This window comes from Corvus moneduloides, chromosome 4, assembly GCF_009650955.1.
Source record: "Corvus moneduloides isolate bCorMon1 chromosome 4, bCorMon1.pri, whole genome shotgun sequence".
NCBI lineage: Eukaryota > Metazoa > Chordata > Aves > Passeriformes > Corvidae > Corvus > Corvus moneduloides.
The window spans coordinates 36865131-36885812 of record NC_045479.1 but is presented as its reverse complement, the minus strand read 5'-3'; the positions used below and the strand labels follow the sequence as shown (position 1 = coordinate 36885812).

Sequence of the window (20682 nt, the reverse complement as noted above, 5' to 3'; positions counted from 1 at the left end):
ATTCCTGATAGCTTTTTGACTTAGGAACCCAGAGGTTACTCTGCAGATTACAGTCGTAAACTAGGCACTCATAATGCCAGGTAAGAGCTATCCCCAGCAGAATGGCTCTTGCAGTAGCCAGCATGCTACTGTGAGCCAGCATGCAACTGCCAAGTTGCATAGATAATAATGACTGATAAATTTTGAGTCTAAGATTGGGAGTCTGTGTCTGGGCTGCAGAGAACTGACTGTATTGGCTGAGAATTCAGATTTTATATGCTTTCCTGTGATGTACTGTTAAAGATTTACTTCCAAAATGAACTGTGTCTGCATATTCTTTTCAGGCGCATCTAAAGTCATCCTTTTTTCCACAGTTTGCACTGTGCTATAGAAGACTCCGTGGTATGATTTTGGAGGCTGTGATGCTCATAAAACTTTGAGGATTTTAGGAATTGTTTCAGCTATTCCTAAATGTAAAATATGAACTCAACTCTCTTAATAAATTATAAAACATAGGGTTCACTTTAAGTTTATATTTGTTGTGAGTCTTTATATTAAACAAATGGATTGTAGCTGCTCAGGTATGTACTGGGGGGGAAAAAGGGGAGAACTGTTTCTTGCTTAGTTGTGTCTCATGCATCACTTGTGATCACCTCAAATGTTTTTTAACTTCAGCTATTTTGTATTGATGTATATTGAAACTTACAAATTCTGTTAAAAAGAGTAGTTCAGAGATGCTATCAGTACAAAAGAAATATATATATTTTTAGAGGTACTGTCATTAGGAAACTAGTAAGCAGGAGTTAATACCACCTCTCACTTTTTAAAATTTACATGGTTATTAGTTAATACCTGAAGTTTTGTTGTATTCTCTTAAACCTTTTTGTGGAAACATTAGTATCATAAGGCTGTGATTTCATGATCACTCTAGGCTGACATTAATGTACACTGCTTGAGAATGCTCTCTTGACTGGCTACTGTAGGCTCAAGGGAACAGAAACCACATTTGCATGCTTGAAGTGGTCAGGAAAATGCAGGTTAGTAAAAATAGTGTTCTCTGGCACACTAATATATGGCTGAAAGACAGCCAGAGTTTCTCAGTTTGTTTTTAATAATTGTTAGATGAGAGACTTTTCCCCCTTCCAGTAGCTGTGGGAGGCTCAAAAATACATCAGACTACTGTCTCCTCATCAAGATGCTCCAGGACAGTTAATATTTTTTTGTTCAGGTCTCTGCCTACTTATCCTTCTAGCTTTTCAGGGTCTGAGCATTACAAGTTGATATGTAAAATCCTGCTGCAGATGTGTGGTGTAATAATGGGGTAACAGAGATAGTATAAATCCTGCTTTTTTCCTAATATGACGGACAAGAAAAAAAATAATGTGGAACAAACTAATGAATATAGCCTTCTCTTATATTTTACTTTCTCTTTTAAATTGTAATGATCTCTGGTATCTTTTCCAGCATCTTTTACTCCAGATAACACTCTGGCTTATCTGGTAGCTGAGGGAAAAAAGGCTTGGTTAAGCTGTTGCCTTCTTCAGATACAAAGCAAAGCTATGCTCCTGAATTATAAGAGGATTGTTTGTAACATATGACTTGGATGACAGCAGATGCCCTGTTACATTTTTAGGTTGTCTCTCCTGTAGAGATGGCAACAGAGCAACCTTCCTGCTGGGCCGGCTATGCTTAATTGGTTCATCTAGGTAATTTTTCAGGCTTGGAAAGAAAAATTAAATGCTGCAGAATAACATTGTGGTCAAGAAAAGATATAATCTGCTGATCACTTAGGTACTGTGGAAACGGAAAAAATTGTTTTTCTGAAGAAAAGCTGTGCGTAAGAATAAGTCTATTTTGAAAATAAAGACTTGCTGCACTAGTCATCAGTGTTAACTGTGTTCTGGTTCTAAAGCTCTAAATGATTCAATTTTGTGAAAGATTTTTTTTTAGAGTATAAATTTTCATAGTTTATCTAACTATATAAATTACTATATTAATTTAGTGCAACAAAATGTACTTAATGCATTAGAAATTCTTACTTGGATTTTTTCCTCCTGTCTGAAATAGGTATATTGTATGTAACAAATACAAACATGCTCAACTGAAGTTACTCAATTTTTAAGTAAATACTGAGAGTTTTCAGCTTTGCAACTAGACTAATTTCTTGATAGTTTACTCTGAAGTTATAACTGGTATCCAGAGTTTTTAGACTTCTGCCTAAGTGGTACTTCAGCATGTTGAAATCTGGAAATACTTAAAATGTGGGTTTCAGACTTCAATCTTTTTTTTTTTTTTTTTTTAGCGTCTTTAAAAGATATAGATAATGTATGTAATAATTTTAGAGTAGAAATAGTTATTGTGAAGTAACAGCCAAGATGAATTAACATCTGAGCGCTAGAGGGCAGTTAACTTAAACTCCCATTCATTCAGTGGGGAGCGGGTTAATGTCCCGGGAAGCAAGAAAACACTTTGGCTCACTAGCCCCAACTGGGCACAGTAAGCAGTTATTTCTCATTGTGCCCACCAGCTCCTTTTGCAGAAATTACTGCCCAGCTGAGAGAACATGAGAAATAGGAAGGCCTGCTCATGCTCATGCTGGCAATAGGAACTCTCCCTAACCCTAATATATCTCTTAGTCAGTTAAGCTAACAGGGCAACGTATGCCTCTAAGGAGAGGTAGTAGTGGAGCTTTGTGACTATGAATCCTTCTTAAGGTTAGGTGCACTACATGATCATTGTCTTGACTCATTTCTCTTTATTTAAAAAAAAAATTAAAGATCTGTCTAGTATAATAATGAACAAGTTGGTAGCTCATTGCAGTAACTAAGTGGGAGTTGAAACTGTTTAATTAAACACCTTTCATGGGGTTTTTAAAAGTTTTTCCAGATTTAGATTAAAGATAAAAATTCTTCTCATGGAAGTATATGTTGGGGAAAACTGAACGTAAATAATACACTTTAATGAAATCAACTGAGATGTATCTTTAGAACGTGCAGAGAGCTTGTTCCTTTTTTTTTGCTTTTTCACCCATATTGCAGTTTTCATAGTTTTTTATGTAGCTATGCTGAATTGCATGGCTGGTGCGCAGAGGCAATTGGCTATAGTATCTGCAACGCATAGGAAATTGTCCAGAAGATGTATAAAATTAATTGTTCAGTTTCAGCTTGCACTTTACAACACTGAGTGTTGTAAAGAAAAATGGTGTCTTGCTGCCCTAGTGATCTGTTAATACAGTGTTTGAGTATAGATTCCAACAGGGGAAGCACTGAGCCTGAAAGTGTTGCCTTTCATCAACAGAATTAAGTCAGGGAGCTGTATCTGTCGAAGCACACATCATGGTCATGCCATTTACTTTTGAGAGCCACAGCTTAAACATACACAGATAACCTCTGCTATTTGAAATGCAACATTAATTTGTAGAAACATACTGAGACTTTGTCGGTTTATGGCAAATAGCTTTTCTGGCTGTGTTATGTTGCATTTGTAAAAGCAAAGTAAAGCAAAACAAAAAATAAAAACCCAAGCCCAATAGTAACCAAAGAAATTTGTTCTTAGTTTTTGTTAGCATTCTGTAAAAACACAGGTAGGAAAAAAAGTGTAGGATTTGGCAGGACCCTGTGATTGCAAGTCGTGTTTTCTGTAAAGTGTTTGAAAACTATACTGGGGAATATGGTAGCCTGCTTTCCAAAATGTAGAAATGTACCCCTGTTACACTTAGGTAGCTTTATAGTACATTGAACTGGGTACTGGTTTTAATTTTGCTTATAAAATTAACTTTTTTTTTCCTCAGAAACTTCCTAATTTGGGTGTTCTAAAAGCAAGTTTGTCTTTTTTTAGGAAATAAAACCTCAAAGCCATTACAACCATGGATACAGTGAATCTCTTGGACGGAAAAGCCACATTGATGATTACAGCACTTGGGACATTGTCAAAGCCACGCAGTAAGTTTATTTTTGAATGTTAGATTTGTCTGTGTCTTTATCAGTTAGAAACAGTAAAATGGGTTGCTTTATTTGTGTAAAGTGGAAGGTAAACTGTATTTTTTCAATCCAGTAGTGGAAGATTTCAGAAGTTACCTCTGCAAAATTACTGTTAGGACAAATTTTTGATCATTGTATAAAAAAAATGGGAGGAATTGTGGTGAGTTGTAAATATAGGTGGTTGCTGGACAGATTGCTGGAAGAGAGAATGGTACTGATGTTTATTTTCTGTCAGTGATGATTTACAGGTAAGCAGGCAACATTTATATGCAAACATAAGGGTTTGATTTATAGGTTAGAAAGAATGTGTCTCTAACTTTCATGGAGGACTGTAGGAGTAAACTGAGTGCAGATTTAATTGCCCTCTTTATGCAGATGTATTATACAAATTTGTTTGTTCCACAGTCCTGTAGCAGATACTAATTTACAAGACTTTCTGGAGAGTTGTCATGATGCTTTTTTTTAGTTTGCTACTGTTTGCCATTCAGAAACTGTCACCACCATCACTTTTCTTCAATGAGCTGAGATAGTTCTGTAAGATTTGTATTTTTAATATTGTATTTTCAATTTGAATGCTTGAGCCATTATGGATCTTAGAGAGCTATTTGCCTTTTTCTTCTCAAGACAAAATTTTTCTTACATTTTTTTCCTATAAGAAAGCAGCTTTGCAGCTCTGCATGTGACACAGGCCCAGTTTAGGAGTAGGAAGTATGTACTTTCCTTCATTTTTGGAGTTGTAAGGAGTTTAGCTCCCTGAAACAGATGTCTGACTCTGCTATTGTTGCTCTAAGTACTTTAATGGTAGCACTGCAACCTATAATACTCATATTAGGGTATTTTTAGAAATTACAATACTGGCACAATATCAAACTAGCTGTTTCTTATAAAAGTATGGAAGTGTGTTTGACAGCAGAAGTGGTTTTACAAGTTACCTTCTATTCTTGTATGCTCATTGCGTATTTGGAAACCTAAAATACCTTTGTCCCTGTTAACCCTCAGATTCAGGCTGATCTGTGCTTTCAGCTGAGTTGTTACAAGTCTTTTCTAGTCTCCTCATACAAGAACCAACTGGTCTGAGTTGACATCTCACCACAAGGACTGCAGTTTCGTATTGTAGCCCTAATGGTTAATATTGCAGGGAAGGGGGACTGTCAACATAATCAAGTTGTGGTATCCAGGCAGCACTTCCCTGATTAGGAGGAGAATTCACAGAATCACAGAATGAACTAGGTTGGAAAAGACCTTTGAGATCATCGAGTCCAACCTGTGACCTAATATTACCTTACCAGCTAAACCATGGCACTGAGTGCCTCATCAAGGCTTTTTAAAACACCTCCAGGGTTGGTGACTCAACCACCTCCCTGGGCAGCCCATTCCAATGCCAAACCACTCTTTCTGTGAAGAATTTTTTTCTGATATCTAGCCTAAGCTTCCCCTGGCACAGCTTGAGGCTGTGTCCTCTCAGACACACTTTTATTTAAGCATTTACTAGGTTTTGAAGGCCATGTTATAAAAAATGTCTGTCATAAAGTGAAATATGTCTGAAATTTAAGGTAGAAAATAAACCCACCAAGTATTATAAGATTTGCAGTAAAATAAATAATGCTGCTGATACATTAATTCAGTGTTCTTGAAAAGATACGCTTTTTCTACTAAAATGATGTAGTTATTTGCACTTGTAAAAGCATAACCTATCACGTTTATGTATAAAAAAATAGGTGATCTTATCTTCTCCCCTTTGTCCTCTAAAATTAGTACTCACTGAGATTAAAATATCTGCTGACTTTCCTTACTTTTTAGTTCAGTGCTAAGTAAGTAAGATACCACAAAGTTTTTGTAAAAAAGGACCACCCGTCAGTCTCCTAGAACGCTTCCCATAAGCAGTTCAGTAAGTTGAAGCAAGATGTAGCAAAATATAATAAGAATTAAAATATAGTAAGATTTTTCAGTCTCTTGGTTTGGGTGGGGTTTTTCCCAACTCCGGTTTCTCCTGGAAAAAATAATTTGTTATGTTATTGTTCCAACATACATGAAAATTGAGAGTATAGTTCCTTAAACCTTAAAGGTGATGGTGAGAAAAATGGGATGAAAAAATCTAAAACTCATCTATATTTCATATGTGCTGTTTGAATGTAGAATTCTATTTTGACATGTTTTTATTGACACTGGATTACACAGAAATAAAACAGTGTTAGTAAATTGCTGTGCTCAATTTTGTTTTTCAGCAAGGAAAAATACGACCTTGCAAACTCCTCACATTTTTCCATAAGTATTTGTATGTTGCATCATATCTTATTGAACTGTTTCAGTGCTATATCTTCTTAATCTGTAGATTGGACTCAAATTAACACGCTCATATGGTATGAGCTACAATTATAATAACTTCTTATAATCACATTAAGGCTTCATATAGAAAACAGTGGTTTGGCTCATTGAAGAGAGTTTGTTGGTATTTGTATTTTTTCCCCATTATGCTCCTCATGAGTTCTCCGGAAGACCTGGGGACCCTTGGCATGCTTTGTATCAAAAATAGTCAGTCTCTGTTTTTATTTTGTAGAAAATTTTGCTGGAGTAAAAATCACAGTGTTTGGGTTTAGTACCTATTCATACAAAGAGCACTTTTCACTGACTTTGTTGTAAACATGTCCAAGAGCATCTAGGTAGCTTTCAAAGTAGCACTGTCTTGGCCCTTCATGTTTCAGATGTTAGAATGTATATGTAATTTTTTGCCATATTATATTTGGCTATAGCAAAATTGTTTGGTTCATAGAAAGTCTCCACTTGTGAAAGCAGAAGCGGGCCACTCATCTGTATTTGAAAAACTGTTTTCAAAGGAATAGTAAAAAAATCATCCATGCTTGCCTTTGGTTTTGTTCCTCTGTGATATTCAGAGTTCTCACTGGAGCTCCAGGGAGGGAATGGAGTCTTGTTTAGAAAAAAAAAAACAAAACCAAAACTGTCATAAGTGATTTAAAGGTGAAATTTAATGGTGATGTATTGGGTACATTTATTTCTGTTGTCTGGCACCAGTAGCCCTCTGTCATCCAAGGCAGCAGTCATAACTTTTAATATGATGTATTGGGAAACGTCCTGTGTTAATGTGACAAAGTTGCTGTTCATTTTGTTTTAAATCTTTAAACTGAGAAACTGAGAGATAGCTGAAGTTCACAAGTAGAGAAGCATGTGGTAGGCTGTCAGTAGGAGAACAAAATCTGAGACACATTAAACCTCGCATTGTGTTCTTCAGTTCTCTTGAGAGTGAATAGACACTTTTGGCTTTTAGGGAGTTTTATCAAATTCCAGCTTTGTTGAAAGTAAGTTAAATGACCATTATGAACATGGGTATTAAAGATTAATGATACTGATAAGTGCTTTTGTGACATCTGGAAGATTGATTCCTTGTACTCAAGTGTTACAATTTCATTATCACAAGATTAACTTTTCTGTTACGTTTTATTCAATGAGATCATTCAAAATGAAGTTCTGTGCGTTGTGAAATAGTGCAGCATAAAATATGAATTATGTTGAGTCTCGCAAAGGAAAAAATTGTTGGATTCATGCTTTTTTCATGACTATTTCTCATCAGTCATAGGGTAACTGATAAAAATAAAGCTATATTGAATGATTAAAATTGGTAAGGGTTGGCCAGAGGAAGAGTTACTCCTGGCTCTTTTCAGCTACTCACAGGAGAGAGTGGACAGACTGTGACACAGATACACATCCATTATTCCTGGTTATTTGTGCCCATGGGGTTGATTATATTGCTGAAAGTGAAATGTACCTGATGTTTTCGTGGAAGAGTGGGACTTTTTTAACCACATTAGTAATATGGCCACAACTGTTGAGACAATTTAGGGCTTTGGAACAGTATTCAGTAAGAGCTGAATTTCTTTTGTCTTTCAACACTGCTGTTAATAGTCCATTAAGCAGCTCAAGTTAAACCTTTTCTGTTGAAAACAAAATTGTCTTACTGTTAACACAAAAACCTTGAGAATGTGTTAAAGGCTTTGTTAGTATTTACCATCATTATTCATGGGAATGAGATTTGAAAAGAGAAAAAAGATCCATTTTCTGTTAATTGCATTTTCAGTTAATTTCAGTTGCTTTGATTTGAGTTACAGTGATAGCAAGATGAGGGAGTGAGCTCCTGGTTTACCTACTCTTTGTTGGCATGGTGATGTGCTCAATGTAGAGAGATTCCTTCCTATTATTGTGGCCAAATTTAATGTTAATCGTGCTGTAAAGCTGGCATTGTCTATTTTCAAGAGTCTATGTGTTTGTAGGCAAAAGAGTAGAAAATGGATTACATATTTAAAATGCAGAAGGCAGTAGGGTACTGTTTTTCAAAGTATTAAGGTCAGAATATCTTTAACCTGCGATGACAAATAAAATGTTACAGGTTAGTTACTGAAATAGCTTAGAGACTGTGATCGCAAAATGAGCTTGCACAATGGTATTCTTGCCCTGGACTAATCCTCTTTCTTTCAGAACAAGACATGCTCAATAATATGCTTTAATTATGTTCCATATTGATGTTTACAGCATCACCCTCTAGAATTCACTCAGCTGCTGAGTATTTGTTAGATGAATATATCAGTCTCCTGTGAGGATTTGAATCTTTCTCTCCATTACTCTTGAAGGGTGTAGAGCCCTTTATAATAACATTACAAGCGTGATTACACTGTGTCTGAAATAGGTGACTTTGTCATTTTCTAACCAAACAGTGCATCATGAACCTTGAAGTCAGCTGCAGCAAATTGGTGGCGGAAGACTGTAGGTTGTATGTGAGAGAAGAATGCTTCACTTCTGCGACAGAGCTCAAGAAACCATAACTGCAGCAGATTCAGTGTTCTATTTAATAGTAGAGAGCCTGCTGTTTCCAGGAAGAGGAGCAAATTGTTGTAAATTCCTAACTTTTTTTTTGCCAGGCAGATTTTGTCTGTCAAGATCCTTAAGTCCTCTTCTGACAATTTAATAAATTGAAGATTCATAAAATTATACCTTGTGTGCTGCATCTTTAGTAAACAGTTATGATTGAGTTCAAGGTACCAAAAGTAAATGGCTAGGAATAGACAAACTGAGGGTGACTTAAATTAAAAAATTGCTGTATACCTCATACTCAGTATCACTTTTGGAAAGAGCTTTGTTTTACTGTAAAGGCTGTTCTGATGTAATGCAGAATTTTGTGTTCTATTTTGTAGCCAAGTAGTACCATGTACTGTGACTTGTAGTTTGCCTTCTGGTGGGAAGAACGGGAAGTCTATGATGCTATGCCCAAAGAAGGAATCTGTTCATACTATTCCTTCTTGTATCTGAAGCCATGCCAGCAGTCTTTGCCCAGGGCCTCACCACAGTGTTCGGGTGAATTCTAGAAGGAGGTACTTGTAAACATCAGCGGAGCATAATTGGAGCGTTCTATGGCAACTTCTGCCGAGGCACTGGCACCAGCATTCTGCCTCAACAGGCTGCAGGGTCACTTGTGACAGGTTTCCTTTGTTTTTATACCTCTTAAGCCAAGTTCTTCAGAAAATAGCATCACATTTTCTGTAGGACTATAGTTCTGCTTTTAATAAAATAACCCAACAAATAACCCTTCCAGCCCTCCCCCCACAAAAAAACCCAAAGAATAATCACCCCTCTGCCCCCTTCCCCCAAGACTGTATAGTGCTTCTTGGTTATACCTATCTTGGCAGCATGGTCTAACAAAAACTTGGGTAGGAATCAAAGGTTACTTTCAGGAGGTTCATTTTGTGTTGTGTAGTCAACTTGGTAGGACACTCGTCTTAAAGCATATGTGCAGTTTGCCATAGCTGGCCAATAGTGATGTAGTGGTTTAACTGCTGGGCAGCTGAATCCCACACAGCTGCTCACTTGCTTCCCTCTGGTGGGATAGAGAAATTGACCAAAAGGCTAAGGATAAACAAAGTTTAATAGATAAAGCAAAAGCTGCACACACAAGCAAAGCAAAACAAGGAATGAGGAACAGCAAAGGCCTTGACTCTGTGTAAGCACTGCTCAGCAATAGCTAAAATATTGGTGTTAATCAACACTGTTTTGCTCACAAATACTAAACATAGCCTCATAGGAACCACTCTGAAGAAGAGTAACTTCATCCCACCCGAAACAAATACATGTGAGGAAAATCCTAATCCGTTGCATGAAAGCTTTACATGATTGCTTCTTACACTTTATAGGAAGTTAACATTGTTGTATCCTTGTGTTCTTTGTATCTTTCTGATAACTTAGAATAATTTATTTTAAAAATTCCTACTTGCTGTTTTGTACTGCTTACTTAAACAGGAGGAGAGTCAGCTAAACTCAGCTTTAGGCAATACATTTTTTTTTTGCTGGTGACTGTTAAACCTAAGAGTAGTGCTTAGGTCAATAATTTCTTACATTATGGTTTCAGTTTGTACTTTAAGTGAAGACAGCAGGCTATCTCGAGCAGGAAGGGGTGTCATAACAGCTAATTGGAGTAGAACAGCTTGTCAACAAATGGTTGTATTGCCATTCTATATGAATCACTTTCCAGGCTGCCTTCAGACACTGTAATATGGCAGTGTGATACTGTACTGTAGGAAAATCAGAATTTGCTGTCCTGCTTTTGGAAGTCCTTCTTTCCCCCATCTCTCCTACTGTCTCTTGACTCCTTGTTCTTGGCTGACCTGCCTTTTGTAGTCCTAACCTGTTTCAGTGGCCCTTCCAGCTGAGATGAGAAGTCAGGAATGGTATGTATGTGTTAAGCCATTTGTACAAGCTTATCGGGCCACACTACCGATCTAAACTAGGACTTGGTAGATCAAGTGTGCCTAAAGACTGGGTTGACTTAGAACCTTACCAGTTTTCCTAGCAGTTACGTTTGTCTGAGCATGTGTATCTTGTCTAGCTGGTTGCACATTTTTAAGTCACTGTAACCCAAATGTCTTTCCACCTCCAACGGATTTAAAAAAAGGCTTTGTTGTCAAAATTATTCATAACTGCTGCTTTTTTACTCAGTCTGAAGGACCACATTTTACAAGTGTGTTGCCACTTGGTATGTACTGCATGCAATAGGCTTTGTTCTCATCTCTTGTAGTGTTTGAAAAGATAATTAGTATGACAATTTCCAGCATTTTTCATAATTTCTCATGCAACTTTCCTAAGAAATAGAAAACAACATGATCTAAGTAGGCTGTTATGTCTAGTACTTTTTAATAGCGTCCAACTAATTTTTGTGCTTCAAATCTGTGGTAGGCTTAGAAAGCATTCCTGAGTTTTGTTGGCTTGAGTAATTTGAACATTCATCCAGATTGAGGTTCCAGATTCAAATACATTAAAGAAAAAATAAGAATGGTAACTACCCTAGGAAGAAGGTCTCTGCATCAGTTATGCAAGCTGATGAGAAGCAGAAGAGCCTTTTCTAAGGCTATCTCTTCTGCAGAAAGTAGAACATAGAAGCAGCACATGAAAAACTTAGTTAAATCCCAACTTTGAGAGGCTGTTAAAATTCTGTTTTAGCAGAAGTCAGATGTCACAAGGCATTGACCTTGATTGCAAGGCATTCCCACATTCTCCTCCTTGACACTTGAGAAATCCCTATGGGATGTACAGATTTTCAAAATGTAATCTTTACTTCCTTTTCTGCATTGTTTTTTTTTGACCCAAAAATAGGTGGTAAAACAGTGTAAGCACCAAGGCAAACATTATTTAATGTTGGAGTTACTCCTACATTAAATGCCTAAGTGATGTTTATGCTTCCTAATTTGCTTCAATTTTCAAATATGTGCATAATTTTTTTTCAAATGGTGGTACATCACATTTAATAGTTCTCTTAAATAATAGATTTCGTATTAATGTGCAGAATTCTGAAGTGGCCTAAAAAAGAAAATGATACTAACTTCTATCAGGAAGATTGCTATTTGTTGTCTTGAGAAGAATGGGAAATATTTGAGCTGCTAGTGTTTGTAGTTGGCTTGATGAACTTATCTTCTCCTGCATTTTAGGAAGATACTGTCAAATCAGCTGACTAAGCTTTTTTTGGTCGTCAAGAGCTGGAAAGGGAGGGAGAACAGAAGTGGGAGAAGCAAATGTAGTGGAGTCCCTGGGAAGTGAACGGTTACTTTAATTTAGTATGCTGCTGGTAGATATTTTGCCTTGCTCTGCAGTACGGTTTTCTGTGGACACAAGTCTTCTGCAATATCCTGATTCGATTAATGTAACTTGCCAGTGGAAGCTTCTTGTTCCAAGAAATTTGTTATCCTATAGGAAAGTTTCTTCTTCATTTCTCTTCTGTTGAAGATTTTGTATTGTGACCAAAAGTATGGTGTTTGCTGAATGCATTTTCATCTAAGGTAAGCATTTTGACATATCTTGTTTTATTCTTCAAGGTATGGAATATATGAACGATGTAGAGAGTTGGTGGAAGCTGGTTATGATGTACGACAACCAGACAAAGAAAATGTAACGCTTCTCCACTGGGCTGCAATCAACAACAGGATAGATCTGGTGAAGTATGTATTACACTTTTGTTAAACAAAAATTAATGTCCTTAAAAATGTTGATTTCTTTTTTTAGGACAACTGAATGTCTTTAATGTGTCCAATTTGTCCTTTTTTCCTTGACAGTATGTCAGAGCTCTTGTCCATTAATGCATCTCTCCCACTGTGACATACAGCATTGCATTTTCTTCCTGCTGTTTACTAGAGTGCATGTGACTACTGATGTGTCTAACTGTATCTAAAATTCCCATTTCTTGATGCAGTTCTTGCACTTCAGGTTCCTCTGTCTTTTGGGGATCTTGATTTATATCACTCACCTTATTATGTGCTCTCTCACTCTCTTTTTTGCAAGACACTACTTAATTTTATTTCCTTAGAATTAAATTATTTAGTGGTTTTTATTTGTTTTCAAGCCTATCATATCTTTCCCCAAGTGTTCTCTATTTCCCCATTATGTGCAGTGGATAATTTCATTAAATATGTTGGCTACCAAGCTTGGTACTACAGAGATAAAGTTGTCTACTCTTGTGATACCAGATCTCAGTGTCTGGCTTGGTGGGTGTTGACTATATAAGTTCTTTCCAATGAAGTAGCTTAGCAGCTTGTCTGTGGGGAGTGCAGGCTTGACATTAGACTTGTCTTCTTTTTAGTATTTCTTCATCCCATCTATTGTGAGACTTGTGTTCCAGTGTAGGTAACAGTGGGACCTATTGATAAGGAAAACGACAGAACCTTTTCATATTTTTGTAGAATCAGGGATAAGTGTCTACAACACTGTTGTGTTTTCATCGTGTCACTGATGTCTTGGTATGTCTTCAACTTGGTTTTGTAAAAATGCAAAAAATGGCCTTATGTCTCTACAGTTACTTACTGCCTGTATGTCCCCATCCCCTGTGTCAAGCTTTCTCCAGACAAAGATTTCTCTTCTACTTTTCCTTCTTCTAGTAAGTGACTGCATGCACTTTGATTCCTCAAGCACCAAATGCAAGCTGAGGTAGTTTTCAAATGCCTGCCAAAGACTTAGTGATCCTAATGTGGAGATCAGTGGATGTATTTTCTTCTTAAGGTGACCTCTTTTGAGATCTGCTTGCTTTGAGTGTGAGTAGCTTGCTTAAATAGGACTTGAATGCCTGGCATCTTCTAGTGGAAGCTTAGATGACTCACTGAGAGTGGGATTGCCCAGTTCTTTCTTTCTTCAGGGATCTTCTCATCTAGCACAAATTTCCTTCTGCAAGATCTGCTTAGACAAGGAGATTAAGTTCTCAGTCTGGTTTTGCAGAAAAATCTTACCATTTTTGTGTACTGAAACCAAAATGCAGTGATAAATCTCAACTAAGTCTAAAAACACCCTTAAAGAAACATAAAATGTTACTTCAATGCACCATCTGGCAGGAGATTGTCGCCTTGTCTTTTCCCAGTTGTCAAACTGCAAGTTCTTCCTTCTAAATAAAACCTACTAACCAGTAAGCAGTTCTGCTGTCAGTATAATCTGAACATATTCTGCTTTTCTGCAAGGACCAGTGTTTGAATGAAGACAATCTGTTTAGTGTTCACCTCCCTATGAGTGGCTGTCACATCAGAGAGATGAATCCAAGCTTTGACTGTGAATTTTCTCTGTGCTGTCTTTTTATCTAGACAAGATTTCCTTTGTAGCTCCTTCCCAAGGGGGACTAAATAGCTCCTGTTAGTAGCTGATACTTCACTGTAACAAAATTACTTTGTTTCTTTACCATATATGTGCTTTGTGTTTTCACCTAGATGGGACCAAGACTTTGACAAGATCTTCGTTTTTTCTCATGGAGAAATTAAAGAACTTAACTTCTGCAGAGATGTTAAAATTTTGTTCTTTTAGTGTTGGAGACCAGTGGAGTGGACTGTCCTGCATCAATCAGAGCAGATCTTATTTGTCTTACACACTGTTTTTTTCCTTTGGCAAGTCTGTTGAAGTACTCCATTGTGTCTGATGGCTCTAAAGCAACTGTGTAAAAGAACTTTTTCTATAGTTGTGTTTAGAGTGACATGCATTTTTCAGTTTCTGTTCCTAAAGGTTCCTAGAAGGGCTGTTTTTGAAATTTCATTCTCTGAATCCATAAGCACTCTAGAAAATGAAGGTAGTTACTTAAGAGTAATGTTTTTCAAGTTGTTCTGTTTGTTGCCCTTCTTCTTGCTGTGTCATGAAACACTTAGCAGAGTTTGTGGTGCCAGAACTTCAATGTTGAGGATTTGAAGGACAGCTTGTGTGGGTGGAAGAGCAGCGTTCATATATACCTGACAGGTATTTTCGAAGTGAAAGGTCTGTAGGCACAGGTATTTGAAATGTGCAAACACTTAAATCTACAGCTAGGTAGTACTTTTCAAAGGTTAGACAGTGGTGAATGAAAAACTAGAAGCCTTCTGGGAAGGCCTGTGTTTAGAAACATTGATACCTTTCTACAGCATGCATTTTCTTTCACAAAGGAAAAATAATATTGCTAGCTTAGTGTCCCAGCAATGAAAACAGTTCACAGAAACATTGCAAATGACTATGAATGTGAATTGTTGCAGTTAAAAATAGGTAGCTTCTTTTGTTTTTACAGATAGCTATCTTTGCATAAATGTTCTCAAGGGAAAAATAATTTCTAGTCCATCATTTAGAAATATTTTTTAAATACTCAGATGGTTTTTTTCCTTTGATTAATAATGATTGAGAAGTATGTAAAAATCTTAGTCCTTCACTAAATGTGTAACTTAAATTTAAGTGTGATCTCTGGGATCAGTGACTTCAGCAGGGTTATTCCAATGATTTTACAAGCTGCAAGTCTAATGGTATATACTTCTGTTATTTAGCCAAAATTATCTAAAAATTATAGTCTTCTAGCATCATAATCTTCTACCAGTAATTCAGAATTGTATTTAATGCAACAGCCCCATAATGCTTCTGTAGTAGCACAGTTTGTACAACTGGATATAGCAGTTAGTTTATAGAATAAAACTAGGAAATAGCGTAATGTTTAAAACACAGTAGGAGACATCCCTAGTCTCCCAACCCTTGTCAGAAATGCAAAAAAATTGAAATTATATGCTTGACCTCTAAAAAGGAATGTTATAAGAAGGCAAGAAAAGGTTCTGGTCGTCTGATCTCTAACTGCCTGTTTTGCATTATATCAAACATGCTCACTTGTGTCCTTTCTATTTAACCAAAACAAGCAATAATGTTTACTCTTTCTGTTATTCCAGATACTATATATCAAAAGGTGCTATTGTTGATCAGCTTGGGGGAGATTTAAATTCTACCCCACTTCATTGGGCAACAAGGTAGGAAAAAGTCTTCTGAAATTTTCTGTCTGTTTCTTTGCTTAACATGGAGTACTGATAGTTTTATGAAATGGTTGTATTTTATGGGGATACTTAGTACTAGAATTAATTCAGTCTTTAATAACTGAGTTCACTGTGAATGTTGCATGTTTGAAATAAAGGAGCTTTCAGCATGTGGTTTTTTCTGATGTAGAGGAAGATGATTGCTACAATAGAACAACAAGCAAAGTATAGGCAACTTACCTTGCTCTTACTTCTGAGATCTTGTTTTTGTCAAGTTGTCTGGAGTTCAGTGGCACTTTTGCAGATGGGTCTCGGGATGATTTTGTGTGACACTGTCCTTGCAGTGTTCTATTGCATGTGTGGATTTTTTTAAAGATACACTTAAAATCAGGTTTCTTATCTAGAAGATGGTCAGAGAACGACTATGGCTGGAAAAAATTGAAGACAGCCTTCAAGCAGTACCTGCTCCTTCAGACAACCACCTAGAAATGGGTGGGAAAGAAACAGTGTCCATATTAGTATTTTTAACTGTAGATGGCAAAAAGAGACTTGGAAAATCAGCTTTTAGAAGATTTGATGTATCAAAATAATCTGTTTGCTAAAGGTGAGGACTTGGTTGTTAGCCTCAATTAAAGACTTCATCTTCTATATTCTTTTTGTTACAGATCACAGTCTGTGATTGTGTAAATAGCACAAAATCTTGACTAAATTTCCTGGTGTTCATTCATACCTGCAATCTGTTCTATGAAGCATTGTCTGAAGGTGCTTCTGAAAAATTGAAAAGATCTTTTGCTCATGTCAGAAGCTGTGTACTGACACTTAGGCACCATGTCTAAAAGAAGGATTTGTCTGTGCTCATTATGCCATAAAGACGCATAAGCTTTCAACACAGGGTGGAGGAAATGTAGACCTTCAATTTTCTCTTTTCCCCCTTTTTTTGTTTTACCACAGTTTTTAAGCTCCACAAAAAGTGAGAGTATCTAGCCAGTTTGACATCTCTTAAAATAGCAGGTTTCATATATGGTATGGAAGAAGTCACAGATTAGATTTCTAAACATTAGATTTCTAAAAAGTAACTTTTTTTGTTGACTGTCTTTTTTGCTATGCAGTACAGTTAAGCAAATTGCATGTGATGAATGCACTATATGCATAGAATTTCTCATATAAATGAATTTGCTTACTCAGTTGGAGAATCAGATCATGACAGTTGCTGTTTTTAAAGTATGAGTTAAAGTGTGGGAGTTCTGATAGAGTAATAAACTGCTAAACATCTTTGTTGTATTTCAGTATTCAAATTTTAATAGTTTTCCTGCATATAGTTATTCAGCTGTTTGTTTTTTTGTGTTTTGTTACATTTAGACAGGGTCACTTATCCATGGTTGTACAGCTGATGAAATATGGGGCAGACCCGTCGCTAATTGATGGAGAAGGATGTAGCTGTATTCATTTGGCTGCCCAGTTTGGACATACTTCAATTGTTGCTTACCTGATAGCAAAGGGACAGGTAAATTTTAAGTAATACCATATTTACATAGATTCTGCTAAAATTTAGAGTAGGAACACAATTGAAACTTATACCTGTCATTAAGGAAATGCGAAATATTTACTTGAATAAATATAAAAATAATTCCATGTCCTTTTTTGTAGACTGCAATGTTGATGTGCCACCTATTAAATTAATTTCCTGCAACAGTGGTCTGAGTACTTTGGCTTTAATTCACACCTGTCTAATGTAGTATATGGAAATTCTAATTCTTTATTTCTAATGAATTTAATCTTTAGATGTAACTGTGACAATGGTAGCAAGTGTTGCAGAATTCTTCGTAGAATCATCAGTTATACATGGATAAAGAATCTAGTGACATATCAGTCAACAACTTTTAATTTATTGCTGTTCCTAATTACTTCCTTGTGTAAATAGAAAACCAAACGACCCCAGACCTTCTTGCTAGCCCCTTATATTACTTCTAGATCTGTAAAGTGTGTATATAATGTGTATTCATTACTGTTCCTCTTGTGTCCCATCTGTCATTCTGTCTGCTCAAAAACTTGATCCTGTTTTTGCTATGCACCCCTGCACTGTAATTTGTAGATTTACTCACCCATAGGCATGTGCCTGAAGCACAAATTTGATTTACTGTGTAAACCATATAGAAAAGTCAAAGCCCATCTCTTGTATGACAGTACTACTAAAGCTGTTCACACTTCTGTATTCTGCTTACTCTTTCAAATACCAAGTGAGATATGATCCAGTGAGTCATGTAGAATATGAAATCAGTGAGTTTGGTCTGTATAAAACAAATACTAAATTTGCTGCAGAAAATTACTTATACCTGTATATGTAAAAAACCCCAAGCTATTGCTCCAGGCAGTATTCAGTTTGTATCTGTTTGGTAAAACAGTACTTAGTGTATGGTAAAGAGTAAGCTAGGCAAAAGAAGAGTCTGATCCTATTTTGTATAACTGTTGTTTTGTAAGAAATAATGATTGGAGAGGAATGTGTTTGCATGAGGAGCAAGTTTTGTATTTTCTTCTCAAATTACATATAATTATATGGGGATTTTATGTTACCAGAAAAATCTTGCTGATATTATACAAGTGTGAACTTGTTTAAAGCATAGCATTAATAAAGTACTAATAGCCTTTAAAATATTCTACTGTGATTATGAAGTCTCCCTTTGTTTGTCTTCATGTTTATATACAGATTTGTCCTGTTTATTTGAACATATAATGCTTCAATTCAAAAGAAGCTGTATGTCTTTACATGAGTACATACATAAAGACATAAAAATCGCCTTAAAAATGAAAACCTGTTACTTTGAAAACAGTTCTTCTTATCAATAGTTTTTAAAACACTGATTTTTATTAAATCCCTCAAATATTATCAAGTAGGATTTTGGTATTCTTTCCATGATGTAAATGTAAATTAATTTTAACAGTGATTTTTCACAGCACTTCAAAATATTGAACTTTAAAAATCATATATTGATTTGCATGTTTAAAATCTAGTACTATTAATAGCATTGTACTAACAATCGCTAAAATCATAGTTCTCTAGCTGTATTGCATACAACTACAGAAACTACGTGGCTTGTCTAGAAGCTATGGGAAATACATGATTCTGTTTTTTAATCTTCCTTTAATTAGTACTGAGGTCATTAATCTCTCCTTTTTATTTCTTTCCCCACCTTCTTTGTAGTGCTGAGATTTGGATTTGGAAACTTCAACTGCTTTTGCTTCTGTGGGCTTACCCTATATACTACTACTTAATTGCCTTTGGTCTTTAAAGAGACCGGGTTCCCTTATATCCAAGAGTAGGCTAGCCCTTGTTCTGAACCTAATTGTAATACCTGTGTGGCAAATGACAACTAAATAAACATCAAAATAAGGATCAGTGTAGACTGTTGTGCTGTGTTAGTTCTGATCCTGATGCCTTTGTGGATGAGTGTGGTCAGAGAAGAGCCAGCTTTCATAACTGAATAGAGAACTGACAGGTGGATTAAGAAATTGCTCCTAATTTCTAGCTTGTCTGTTTTTGAGACAGCTGGAATCCAGCTTCAGTGTTGCTGTTTCACTCTCTTCTGGGCTGCAGCAGCCAATGGTTAAATTTGCAATCTGAGGCTTGAGTCCAGTCCTCTAGCTTCTGGAGCGTGGTGAAGGGGAGGAGCTCTTGGTCAAATGCCCTCTGGCTTTGATTGGAAGTGAACCAACTTTCATGCCAGCAAGTACTACTCAGCCAAGGGGCAGCAGACAGCTGTTGCTTTTTATTTAGTCATGTCTCTCACTGAATTCTGAGAGACTGATACCTGGCTGTATCAGAATTTACACATGTTGTTTGTGTCAGCCTGGGTCAAAATCAAGCCTGGGACAAGTACATGATATAAACATAATCAGAAATCAAATAACAGAATCTGTAGCATAGTTCAAGTTTAGGTAAGATCTTTATTTTTAAAAAATGTGAGAAAGAAAAATTGGAAAAGATCTTGAAGGCACTTAAAAATGTTCAATGTATAATTTGACTGCTTGATATTGTGCTTACACTACCTAAAATGCCAGAGGCATATCAGGACCTTGCATACACAAACATTCACCTAGAATAAGTTAAGATATGGATGTGGTATACGAATGGTTGAATAATGTGTTCTCATCCTGTGCATGTGCGAGGTAACTTAATCCCAGATGAGTGACTATAAAGTTGCTTGTAGAGTAAAATCATGTAAGAAATATTCTAGTTCTAAAATTATAGTTTAACTATATCTTACTCATAGTTCAACTATCATTTTCATAGTTTAACTAGAACTTACTCATCAAGTGCATTTTTTGTTTATTCTCAGAGTTGCAACTTTGTATGTTAACTAATGTCTCGAGCTATGTAGGGTCACCTTCTGAGCTATGGCTTAGAAGTAGGTGGCATCTAGGTTAGGAGATACCAGTGTGGTACCAGCAGCCTTGGTTACTTTGGTGCTGTGGTCCATGAGCAGTGTTCCTAAGCATTGTCACCTCAGTTGCCACTGAGGCTCCTTCTCTCCACCGAGCTCAGGCCAGCATTAAGACTCTGAACCAAGTATTTTATTTCCTAACCAACTCAGAGCACATTACTTACAGAACTGTAAGTCCAGTTGTGTTCTTCCTTATGACTGTCAAGACTGACTGTGTGTTTGATGGACTAGGATATTCAGAACAGAGCTTCTGTTTGAAGGAATGAGGTAGGTTTAGTTCTGTGTGTTGCCTTTCTTGTTGGTCTGTGCTCTGTTCATTCCATAGGAATCCTACAAAATCTCTGCTTCCAGTCAGTAACTAGCATGTCTTTCCTAAATTAAGAAATACTGTCAGGCTTACATCACCCTTACTGATAAATCTTCTTTACGATATGCTTTTTCCTTTCCCTGGGCAGCAGTTCATGTGAAAGGGATCTTTTCCTTATGGAGAATAGGATTCTGAGCAAGGAT

The 20682-nt window shown here is 36.4% G+C and overlaps 1 protein-coding gene across 1 annotated transcript in view; it reads left to right on the top strand.

The window, feature by feature from the left end:
* ZDHHC17 (zinc finger DHHC-type palmitoyltransferase 17) overlaps nucleotides 1–20682 on the top strand; it is a 67695-nt gene that overhangs the window by 13570 nt on the left and 33443 nt on the right. The window contains exons 2-5 of the mRNA XM_032106228.1: nucleotides 3817–3920; nucleotides 12326–12448; nucleotides 15653–15730; nucleotides 17093–17237. Coding sequence (XP_031962119.1) covers nucleotides 3817–3920; nucleotides 12326–12448; nucleotides 15653–15730; nucleotides 17093–17237 — 450 coding nt within the window. The remainder of the gene's footprint in view (nucleotides 1–3816; nucleotides 3921–12325; nucleotides 12449–15652; nucleotides 15731–17092; nucleotides 17238–20682) is intronic.